This window comes from Ambystoma mexicanum, chromosome 3q (assembly GCF_040938575.1).
Source record: "Ambystoma mexicanum isolate Mex_15411 chromosome 3q, UKY_AmexF1_1, whole genome shotgun sequence".
NCBI lineage: Eukaryota > Metazoa > Chordata > Amphibia > Caudata > Ambystomatidae > Ambystoma > Ambystoma mexicanum.
Window position 1 is genome coordinate 1,074,786,428 of NC_090926.1, and position 12,636 is coordinate 1,074,799,063.

At 44.8% G+C, this 12,636-nt stretch overlaps 1 protein-coding gene across 3 annotated transcripts in view; it reads right to left on the reverse strand.

Annotated features, from left to right (window-relative positions):
- The window catches only part of DUS1L (dihydrouridine synthase 1 like), a 249,797-nt gene that overhangs the window by 220,973 nt on the left and 16,188 nt on the right, over nucleotides 1-12,636 (reverse strand). For 2 of the 3 annotated variants that reach the window (XM_069655325.1, XM_069655324.1), the window contains exons 2-3: nucleotides 2,492-2,738; nucleotides 2,133-2,241 (exon numbers count right to left, since the gene is read on the reverse strand). In XM_069655325.1, the coding sequence (XP_069511426.1) occupies nucleotides 2,133-2,241; nucleotides 2,492-2,728 (346 nt within the window). In that variant the 5' untranslated portion in view covers nucleotides 2,729-2,738. Of the gene's footprint in view, nucleotides 1-200; nucleotides 613-2,132; nucleotides 2,242-2,491; nucleotides 2,739-12,636 lie in introns of those variants that run through there. The other variant, XM_069655326.1, reaches the window with a different exon arrangement.

Genomic DNA, 12,636 nt, shown 5'->3' on the forward strand with positions numbered 1-12,636 from the left:
CCAGGGCTTTTCAGTTTTCCATTCACTCTCTTGCATCCTGGAAATAAGGTCTTTCAAGTATTGGGTCACCGACCCTTTAACAATGTTTACATTTGTATAAAATATTTCAGTTCTTTACTTAGGCTCTCTCACACAGTCAACGGTACGCAGTATTCACCATGAAGCACCCCGGCATCCCATTCGCTCTGCATGAGGCTTACCAGTCTTCACTGGCGGCTTCGACATTGCTTGCGTCTTTCCGTCTTCTCCACTCTCGGCCAGCTGGCTAGGAGTGTCCTGTTAGCCGATTGGTTCCTGCTTTGCCGCCTTCTACTTCTGGCGGCTCCAGCTGCTTGTGGCAATAATGTGACAAACTTCTCTCGGCTCGGTCTCTCTGCACGCTATTCTCATCAGCTTCAATGCCGTGTCCTGCAGTCTGCTGGCCTACGGTGTCCCAACCAGCGTCAGAACAAGTCGGATCCAGCTGCAGTCTCTCTACCGCTAGCTCTCGCACTCGTGCTGTTCAGCTGTGGCAGTTTTAAACTTCTGGGTATTTCACAAACACTTGAATGCGGCGTTGGCTTATTGCTTCTGGGTACCCTCATTACTTCATCTCTCTTCCTCGCCCCAGTACTATAAAAGGAGGGGGAGCGTATGTAAGGATTTTGGCTATGAAAACATAGGAATATTCCATCTACATTGCAATAAGCCATACAAAAGTGTTGTAAAGTTTCATGGGTGTCTTTAAGAATTATAGCTGAAGGATTATTTTGATTCAGTATTTTTTCCGCCTCCCTGGAGTTTGTCCTCCCCTACATAGTCCCCCCACTGATAACCCATGGTCAGAGTCAGGTAGCTTCTGCCTTTCCCTGGCCACACAAGAGAAGCTTCCCTCCAGGGAATCAGTGATGATATTGCTAAATTCGGTGTCCAGTCATATTTTCGAAAGTCAAAATGTCGAAAATATTTATTGGAAAATAATAATGTCGAAATACAAAAAAAAAAAAAAAAAAAAAAAAAAATCGATTTTTTTCGAATTAATATTAATATAAGGAAAGTGTTACAGTATATCAGTATGTTATTGTAACACTTTCCTTATATTAACATTAATTGTAGATTTGGTATATATTTATAGCTATAGAAACTTTTTTTTAAAAAATATGATATTTTTTTAATCTACTATAAACATTTGATTAAAAGGTAGTGCAATAAATATATAATTAAACTTTTTTTTTAACTAATTAAAGGTATATCCATGGGGGGTGGGGGGATGGGGAGGAGGGGGGTTTGCGGTAGGGGTTTGGGATGTGGGGGTTGAGGGGGGGGGGTTTGGGATGTGGGGGTTGAGGGGGGGGGGCCCCCTCATAAAAAACGTTAGTATTTGTGACATTTTACATTATTATTTTAGCATTGGTTTTTCGATTTTTTTTCGACATTTTATTTTCGAATTAATAACTTTCTATTATATGTATGTGATTTCGATATTTTTGCATTCGACATTTTTTCGAATTTTTTGCTATTCGAGTTTTTTTTCCGACATTTTGACTATAAACCGCTAAATTCTTCACAGCTCCCAGCAATACTGAACAGAGAGAGCTGTGTGAAGCAAATGTCAAAAGACAGATGCCATAAAACTTGGAGGAAAGTATCACTTCAAGAAAAATGTATTAAAATAAATACCAAAGTATCCCAAGGATAGGGTTAAGTAACTTTTGTGAGTGTTCAAAAAGGTTCCCACATACTTAGGGGAACAGACCAAAAATCTACCCTAAAAATTACGTTAATCTCAACGGCTGGAATTGAGGTTTTGGGCCCATGGGGCTTGAAAATGCTCAAGGTAGTCCAAGGTACATTTTGAAGGAAATCTATGCAAATATTTGAATATACACTGGTAGAGACTCAGATATTTGAATGTAATATGTGAGGCCTAGCATCCGAGCCATATATTTACAGGAGAATGGAAAGTGAAAAAAGAAACGGAAAAGAAAATATAGGCCATTTGAAGGCAATCCACAAACACCTTGTGAGTCTATCAAGGATAAAACGTGGGAGTTTGCATGCAACCTTATCAACAAATACACTTTGTAAAAATTGATTTACACAGTCTGACATTTCTCCTGCTGCCACTTAATAAGGGGCTATGGAATAGTTACCTCTCTTGGCAATCATCTGCGGGCAGCCCAAATTCAGATCAATGGCGTCACAATAATCCTGAGATAAAAGCGCAGCTTGAAGAAACACGTCCGGGTCATTTGCGCAAAACTAATAAAAGAGAAAAGGCGTTATGGTTCGTACTGCACATCTAGAACACGCTGGGATGCTGCAGAGGCCAAGGCGAGGTGGGCACGAATGGGGCGCGGCTGCTGTTCAGCAGGGTTATCATTACGGTGTGGCCGTGGGGGCTGGCAATGGATGGTCACTAGCTAGCAAAAGGTGGATTCACGAGGCATTGCTTTGCAGGGCCAGGGCATAGCCAGCACTAAAAGCAGAGTGGCAGAGGATCGGGCCCTACCTGCACAATCAAAGGCCGGTCTTCAGGGCACACTTCACAGTACAGGTTCTCCCTGCGGTAGTTGACATCTCGCACAAAGACCTGTGCATGCAACATTGGTGTGTAGCACAGCTGGGCTCCATGGCGCCGACTCAGCATCCTCCATGGCAGCTCACTCTGGTCCACCATGGGCGCCACCACGTATCGGGCCTCTTTCAGGGTGATCTTCCAGAAGTCGAGCCCTTGAAGCTTTGGCATCTTGGCCTGACTGATAGAAAAAGAGGTTTGTGAGAGTCCGCCCTATGGGAGAGAGGAGCTCATCTCCAGCAAATCTATATACTGCGAAGATAAACATATTTTAAGTGCATTTTCCTGTAGATGTATTGCTATGAGAGAAAAACGTATGGATTGAATATACCTCACAATAAAGTAGCTCAGAAGTTCATAATATTGACAATGAAACGAGAACTTGATGTATGGTGTGCATAGTAAGGTGGCCAACAATCCTAAGTGATCCAAATGTGATCCAAATGTGATTTGGAGCGTTTTACTCCCTTGTTCAGAATCAGCAAAAAAGCAATTGCACAGCAAGACATTGAGGGAACATTATGCTTCATTTTCTTTACTATTCTTTCAGTATAACATCAAAACTCACAAACTATAATGACATTCTTGTGGTTGTGACATTTGAAAAAATGAACACATCTGAACCGTCCAATCCCACATCTTCGAACACCTATGACCTTACAACCGGAACTGATCTTCCTCTCTTCCCTTTGATGCTCCCCCATCTCTCAGGCTTCAATGGTTACATAATCATCACATGAGATCTTGCTAGTGTGACAGGGTCATGGCCCTGCCATGAGGGTACAGGACCCTCAGCCTGTGAGTGTACACTGTATGTGAGCGATGGCACCACTGTTCCTTACACAATGCCTGGCAGCCTCTCTTTTGACCAGGGTTCACTTTCGTCTTTCAGAACCGCAACTCCAAGAACGCATCTGTGTGCAACTAGGAAAGCACAGACTAGGAGTTGATCGATACCGGACATCGAATGGACTGGGAGTTTTCATGCACAACAGAGAAGAGACACCCCAAGAACCCACCCACCAACACCAAGCAGACCCCAGCAGCATGGTGGAGCACCATAAAACAAACTTGAGATTGTGATGGGGCCCCCAAAAAACCCAGGGGGAAAGAACTCAACAGCACAGGAAGAAAGCCACCAGGAAAACAAGCAGCCTGAGCACACGGCTGCCACGTGGCAAATGAAGACAGGAAAGGGCTTGGGGCAGCCTTCTTAAAGCCTGCCAGAGAAATCCCAAGTACCAGAGATAGCTTAGCCAGAGGTTGGCCATGGGGAGCATGTGTCCAGGGAGACCAAAGGGAGCCAGGGGGAATGCTCAAAGGAGAAGGGCTGGGCTGTAAAAGCCAAACTAGCACAGAGGAGATTGGCAGGTGTTAAGGTGAGGTCAGATGGAGCAGTGGTGAGGACACTGTGGCAGTGTTTGGCGGGAGTGAAGGTAAGAAAGAGTGGTACGTGTCGTGTATAGTGTAGCAAGGGGGTGCAAAAGGTGAGAGAGAGAGTGGGTGTGAAGTGGGGAGATTTAAAGATGTGTGAGAGTAGTGGGAAGAGAGGCGGAGAGACAATCAGATCAGAACACGTGTGTACATATGGGATTGAGAGGGAGGGGAAAGAAGGAGAGTGGGGAGCATATAAAGAGAGATTATAAGAAATGCGACAGAGAAAAGGGGAGGAGTCAAGCTAGAGAGAGGAGGCTTGGAGATGGGGTAGGAATAGATACAGAGACAGGGAGAGGGAGAAAGACAGAGACGGACCAAAAGAGTGGCAGAGATGGGGAGAGTGACACAGACAGGAGAGGCTGGAATTGAAAGCCTGGTGACATAGGTAGTCAAAACCGAGCAGATTTATTCCTAAGAAAATTCCGGAGGGAGATCTACAGGAAAGGTCACGGTCTTCAGGTTTCCATTGCCACAATAGAAAAAACGAAAACATGCATTAGAATACATCGGGGGACATTTTGGGAGCATGGGGACACGGGCTATGGTGGTGGGAGACCACGGGAGTCGAGAAAGCCATGGTGACCCCCCCCCCCCTCGTTTCTCTGTCCCAGCCTTCCCAAACTATTCTGATTAAATTCTGAAGGAGCACCTTAAATTATCTGTGCCTATTTATTCTTAGGCCATCTGTGAAACTGCAGAGATTTACTGTAGTCTTGCAGTAATCTAGGATTCCAGGGGGAAAGGGAGGAGGTCATGAGATAGGTGGTGCGGTGCCACACAGATGCCTTGGGTAAAGCACCATCAGGACCAGCTGATTCCAGCCATTCTATTCGGGAGTGGCACCCTGATCTGCGCTAAATTCTGCATCCTGATGCATGGCATGCAGTGCTGAGCCAATTAATACCTGGCAAGAAAGCGAAAATTGCTGTAGGTGGATCCAGGGGGGGGGGCACAGTAATTCGAAATGAAAGCAAAGAGACTGGAGCCCCCTAGATGGTGGGCACGGCTCTCGGCAAGTGACATGACTTGGGTTGAGCCTATGAGGCCTGCTGGGGCATGCCGCCAACCAAAGCAGAGTGGCGGTGCTCTCCGGTGAACAGTCGTGAAAAGCTAAGCGCACTTGCAGGAGCACCTGCTAGGGACATGGAAAGAGGACAGTGGTATCTCCCCGGCAATAGGAACTACCATTGGCCTGCAAAGCTTGCTGCTTGGTAGATAATTCTCCTTCGTGCAGGCTGGTGGACTTGCTCCCCGCTATCTGAAGCAGGCACTGCGGTAACCTACAGAAGTGCCTGTTGGTGAAGATCTGGGGGAGGGGCATGACCTTGGAGAGGAGTAAGACAGTGTTGATGACCTATGTCCCACGGTTTTTCACTCCTGGAACATCTGCACAGGGCTTTGGAGGTCCGTGATTGGGTTTCAGCACCCAAGACTAGAACCCAAGTACTGCGGCTGCTACTTGGGAAGACACAACCTCAGCACTTTTGTGCCAGTAGCCCCATAATAGTATTAGCACTATTTCAATTCGTATAATCCACAAAGGTGCATTTGGAATCTGCACCTTTGTGGATTTGCCGGGGACTACTAAAAAATCAGTAACACCTATTCCCTCAGGCGGAGTCTAAATCAGGTGAGGGACTAAAGGCAGAGGCCTTCTCTACCCTACTGCCTCGAGGAATTTCCTGGAGATATTGTCTGAGCAGCCCAGGACAGCGGGGCCAGGGCCGCTTTCCAGCGCTCTCATGCTGCATCCCTGTCCACGTTCAGTGGGCAGACTACACTTGTACCCTGGTGGCGATCCTCACGGGACCATGCATGCGCTCTCTCAGACCTCTAGCACTAGTTGCAACAGCTTGGTTCGCTCTCTTGAGAGAGTGACACAGTTGTTCCAGTGGAAGCCAGCTTGATTACCTCGAGCACCTTATTAATATTCCCTCCTCCTCTCATTAGGACTGCTGAAGGCTTCAGCAGCCCGTCTCAGGCATAAAGGCACTACATTTGCTACTACTATGTCAAGTTCGGCAGACCAGTAGTCTAACCAGAAGGAAGTGGAGGGTGAGCTCGTGGATCTGTAGAAGGAATAGGATTCCCACAACCATCAGTGGAAAAATCAGGAATGCGGGGCTCAAGAATATTACCAAGATGGCTGTCTAGCCATTAGTGTCAAAAGAGCCCAGAATCTATGGTCCCGTCCCTAATGGGAGTATTTCTAGGTGAGTAAAATAACAGTAACTGTAAAAGATAGTGTGTAATGAACATTTCTTTGCATCTACTAATACCAGTAAATTAAGAAGCATGTTACCATATAATTTCTCTTCATGTTATGCAGTAGTGTTGGATCTCCTTCCTGTCGCCCTGCTCTGCTGATACCACTGCCCCAACATACCATTGCGCGGTGTGTTTGGAAGCAGGGGAAGTTCAGAGCATTTTTAGTGCCTATATTTTTTGATGGGGGTATTTTTCTATTTACATTACATAAAAAAGTCTAGTGCATTGCTGATCTTTAGGGCTTGTTTCAGAACATAGTATGTAAAATCAAAATGCAATGAACCATCAGTCAAATTTTGGGATGGTCTTATATTGTTGCAAAGGTATAGGAGCGTTTCTACTGAGAACGAACACAGACAAACTGTTCTATCTGCAGGTACCCACTCACGGGGGTCTAAAACCACGTGTTGGCTCACTGTACCTTTCACAGAAGAAATATTCATTTGCACATCAGTCACCGAAACTCTAGACAATCCTCCTCTGAACAAGAGCGCCAACAGCTAGCCCAGACACGTGTTTCAGCCTTGCTGGGCCTCATCAGCGAGGTAAAGAGAGCTTGACACTAGTAGACAAGCCTTGGTACTCCACGCTGACAATTCTCACACAGCATATTGAGGAATAGGTCTGTGCACAATTGATCAGATGGTGCCTGTATCAGATGCTCTGTCTTGGTCTCTCCCACTCGCTCTCTCTAGTCGGTGGTTACTTCATTGGTTAAATATACAGCAGGCACAGAAGAGGGTCTAGTCACTGAGCCCAGACAAATCCAAACATTAGACGTAGCATCTGGACCCAACGTATGGAGTGGAGAGAGATGACCAAGATTGAGCAGTTCAACAAGTAACGTCAGAATTGCGTCTAAAACCATCAAAGCTCAGAGTACAGGGAGCAAGAGTTCGACTATTGACTCTAGGAGGGGGACTTTTAATAGTGTGTCATTCTATGGTGAAATGATGGATATTTAAACATCTGGAGCATTTTGAAGGTACTTGCAAGCACCATCTCTTCCAAGACATGAGGTTATCCCATCACTTTACTTCAATCACGGAGAAAGGACTGGGCAGGACTATAGAGCTGGAAACAAAGAATACTGCAGACCAGGAAGCGTTTAACACAATTATTCACAGGAATTATAATTTTACTCCACACATTTCGCCCAAAATGCCCCCGCTGAGGATTATAAAGGCCAACTGAATACCTCAGATGCATGACACACCGAGAGCCATGCCAAATACTCGAGAGCTTTTTTTGATTCACTGGTATGGACGGTGGGTGGAGGAGATAGTATGTTCGCACTGCCACTTGAAGAGGTGGATGTCAAATCAGGAAAGGGAACAGTTGGTCCTTTAAGGGCAAGCTTAGCACGGTCTTCCACTTGATTTGGTAAAACCACCCCTTTTAACCTGGACAGGACAGAAGACGCTAGCAACTTTGCGAAGATTGGCACAGATCAATTCACATACCATAAGGCAGTAGGAACCATTTCAGCCAGCAGCCACGCCGACTTGCTTACGCTGATAGAAAAGCCTATGGAATCAAGAGTAAACTGGCCCTACCGAAAAACTGCTCTTAATCTGGCTCTGAAACATAGCAAGTCAGTGGTTTCCAAGTCATGCAGCTTTTTCCCCCAACTGCTGAAAGACCGCAAGATGCAAATTGGATCCCTGAACTGATTGGAAGGTGGTATTTTGATGTTCTGGGGATCCTCTTCTGGGAGGTGCAAGACTTCTGGTCAGCAGGTGTACACTTTTCTTTGTTATACAATTGGTAGCAGGATAATCCGCCAAGACGAAGCTTGCAAGAAATGGCAGTTAACACAGGATAGAAACCCCACATCTAAATCCAAGCGTGGATAATTAACTCAATTTGATGGTGTCCTGGAATATCAGTACAAGATGCATAGAACAGTGGCATCTCTGGAGGCAATATGGACTGTTCAATAAGCGGTGATTAGGTAGGTTGTCTAAAGCTAGAGCAGCATTAAGCAATATAACAATCCCTTTTAACATGTATAAAAGGGGAGCATTCCCAGATCCACTCAGCAGTCATCATTCACATTACAAGCAATGTCCGAAAACGTACCCTCCTGAAACGTGTTTTGACAGTTCCTGCTAGCACAGCATCCAAAGTAGCACGGAGGTCAAAGGGGTCCCTCTGCCTGGTGCAGGACGCCATGAGTACAATACCTAGACCGGAACTGCAATAGAAACCAAATACACACATGGGATTTGATGAGGGAAAGCCTCTCAGGAGATTAAATAAAGGGGTCACGTTGAGCACCCTGCTGGCATTTTTGGTGGCCGCGTTCCACTATTAAGGGGACACTGGCGCAGAGTGGGTGTGGAGGGAGGACATGTTCTGAATCCCAATATAGAATCTATAGCTGTACCGCTATAGATGTTTCACAGTGTAGGACAGCAGGTGATTGGTGCAGTTTGGAAGCTCTGTACTTCAAGAGCACCAACATGTTTGTCTTTAATGATTTGGGGATTATTCTGGATTACCTGCTGATTGGTTCAAGAGCATCACCATGAAACATCTTTGTTCTTGATGATTTGGGGATGAATTACTGCTTACTTCAGAGCATCAGAGTTTGTAGTATAATTTTCTGACTAATACTGATTGTCATTCATCTTTTGCTTAGTTGCATGTGTGCTGAATGATCCCAAGGTGGCAAAGGTAAAGGATGAGACTATGTTGGGCCAAAAAGGACACCAGAGGCCTAAACATAGCATGAACCCCCGGGTGAGAATCATTTGCCATCCCAGTCAATAACAGGTTCCCAGCACCCCCACAATCCCCAATGTGGCAAAGGTAAAGCTTAAAGGAATAGTGTGCTAAAAAATGTCATTGTCCCGAGCGTTCGGGGCATGTGGTTTTAAGCAAACTGTGATCGATCGTAAAAACATTTCCTATGTACCTTAGCTTACCTTAGAGTCGGGCGCGCCCATCTTGTGCTAATCTTATCCGTGGATCGCTCACCCTAAAGTTCAAGTGCTCCTGCGTCACTAAATCATATCACCCGCTCCTGAAGCTGACATCACTAGATGCGTACGACCCATTTCACAACGCAAATGCACGTCTCGTGTCAACGTTCTCTGTGCGCCAGCTAATGACGTCGATCCATGAAAATGGCAGGACGCCTCTTTCCTCAATATGTATAAAAAGGCCGCTTTTCATCAGACAACATCAGAGTTGCTTTTTCAATCGTTCCACTGTCTTTTTTTTATGTAGCCTGTGACTCGTTTCTGCTCTGTTCAGTTATCTTCGTTTCACGGAGCCCCTGCAAACAGATACTTATACTGGCATTACTATTGATTTCAATCGTTACTTGCGTTTGATTGAAACATTTTGTCATATAATGGCAACAATACAGCCCTACCAGTACGAGCCGGAGTATTCCGAGCGAAATTAGTTGATTGAGAAAGATGCGAAAACGATGGGGCATCGGATGACAGTTGGGAAGACGAATCACTGGATCCTGAGCCTGAGCCTAGTTGCATGGAAGACGTTTCCACCTGGTGTACCTGCAATCAGTGTGAGGTCATGCCTACCGAGGAGGAGAACTGCTGCTGCTGCAAAGAAAACACTGGATGCTTGGCCTACATATCGGAAGAAGACACACCACCTCTATGCGTTACCGAGCTGCATGACTTCAAGGTAGCCTACCTCACAAGGTCTGTGTTTAGGATTATGACGGTGCTTATGCATGAACTTTGCACAACAGTTCGCCATCGCAATTCAAGTAACGAATAAGTGTACTCTAGATGTGATGTCATTTTGACCACTAACATTTCATGTTTGTCTCCTATATTGTCGTAACGTTATCCATCGCTGCCTAATGAATGTAGTCTACCAATTCAATACATTTCTCACGCTTTTCGACAATCAGAGTTCATCTTATGTGTCTTTCACGTTCAACTAAGAAACAATATTTCTGTGTTCCCCAAACGTTATGGATTGCATGTATGTTCCCTTTTTTGTAATGTGTATACACTTCAAAGCCCAAGTTCATTGATCCATAAAGTAACTTTTGTATGGGCAACTATGCTATAGGATACAGGGTGCATTTTCAAGTAAGGTTTTTACACTCATCAGGTTCATTTAAATACAGTATGCATGTTTCTCTTTCATAGATGGTACAGGCTAGTGGCCTACCGTTCATTTACATGGTGGTTTTATGGGAGGCTTGGATTCCACGTTCGACGAGTGATACCCGCCTGTGTCATTGGAGCCATTTGTGCCAAATTCCCCAGTGACAGCGGACAGTACAGGGGATTTTCACACACTGTGCTGCAACCAGAAGTATACAATTTGTAGTATATTTGTGCTATCAACATCAGCAACAAAATAAAAAATACAAAAATTAGATTTTATGAATAGTTGTTTCAATTTTTCAGTGAATCAAGGACACGCTTGTTTGTCTAGAATACGATATGGCATTTATAATGCGCCTATACACAAGAGTTTCAAAGCACTACGAGGCATGGGAGGGGGAACAGAGGAAGACGGAGACAACGATGTTACTAGGCCCAGTGACATTGAGAGCGTGCAAGTGCAGGGGGATGATGGGGGTGAAAAGTGCGGGCGGAAAGGGGAGTCAGTGCAGTACAAAGGATAAAAATAAAATAAATAAGACAGTACACAAAATAAACAAATAAATAAGAGACAGTAAATATGCGGCCAGCTGGTGGCAAGTTATGAGGGACATGAAAGAATTTACGCTCACCTACTCCGCAACAATCCATCCCCCCTCCATTATAACCCACTACAGTACTGGGTGGGTGGGAACGGCCAAGGTGCAAAACACCATGTACACTTCAAAGGTATCTTCCGCACACCCAGTGTCTCCAGGCTCCCCTCTCGCAGACCACGCAAGAAACATGTCACACATTCACATACACACCCACTTTTCTAATCCATTTATAAACTCCTTCATATTTTGCCGTAGAACATCTCTGAGCACTGGAAGGCAACTCTTTATCATGCTACCTGTTCTGCTGCTACTTGCTCCTCTGGTTGCTGAATCGAATTGTTTGTTAGTCAAGGTAAGGGCAGGCCACCTATTAACTTCTATGTATTCATCTATTTCTGATCTCAAATTTTCTATCTATTTCGACCTAATGTACTCAGTAGTGTAATGTTCATTCATCTCAATGACTTTACCATTGCCTAATGTTTGAAGGGTTTTGATCTCGACATATAGCACATTTAATCAATGTCCATTTTAATAGAATGTCACCTATCTTGCTTTCTTGCATCAATCTCATGCATACAGAACACAGTTTTTGTAATTATTTAAATTTTTGTATACAGATCTTATAGATTTTTCAAGAATGCCTACTTGTATGGTTTTCGGGTGCCCTTCTAGGAGCCATGTCAAAAGTCAGGGCACAGTCCTGCATACATTCCCGAGGAATATTGATTTAATAAGAAGATGGGTTCGATATTGTGGTTTTGCGGTGGACGAAATTGAAAGTAGAGCACAGGATGTCTTGAAGGACTTGATGGCTAATTGATTCCGCATCTGCAGCCTGCACTTTACAGACGATATGTACGACCAATCGAAGTACACAAAAAAAGTCAACCAAGAATTTCTCGTAAATTGCTTCCAAATGCAATTCAACTCTTTCGAAGCTGCACGTCCCAACAATGCCATATATGGAACTTCCCCCCAACAGCCAGTCAGGGGGAAGGGACAGAGCCAGGGCTTCCCAGGACTTTGGGAAAAACAAACAGGCACTATGAAGCAAGAGGCCACAGGTGCCATATTGTCTCCTATCAGGAATCAACTGATTCCAATGGCGGGCCCGGGTATCCCAAAATGCAGGATACTCAGAGCACCTGTCAATCTTCAGCATGGTGCTGCCACCGGCCAATATCGTGCTCTGTGGCCCACACACAGGTGCCCAGAAACATACACTAAGTGTACAGGGTTGCACCTCCACACATGGGTGCCATAAGGGTATCCCAAGGGTCTGTACACCAGTCCCATATGGACTCCTGTGCAGAGAATAACACAGAACATAAACGAAAATGGACTACAGAACAAGGACAGGGAGGCCCTGTCCCTCCAATGCATTTCCAGCATCACAATCAGTATGTTTTGCACACTTGCCGTCTTGGATGGCTATCAGGTGAAATTTGAAATGTATATTTTGACTAAATGACATGCACTGTTTGCGAGGGTATGTGTGTAAGCAATGTGTGCGATGAAAGATTTTAATTTCCAATACGACTGACTTTTTTAATGAATATTCTATTCGTGGGGGCACATGGATCAGAGGTGAACATAACTACTATTGGATACAATTGGACAAATAGCATTTGTAATAAATGTTTTAATTCAATCAAGTTGGTTCTGTTTGTAGATA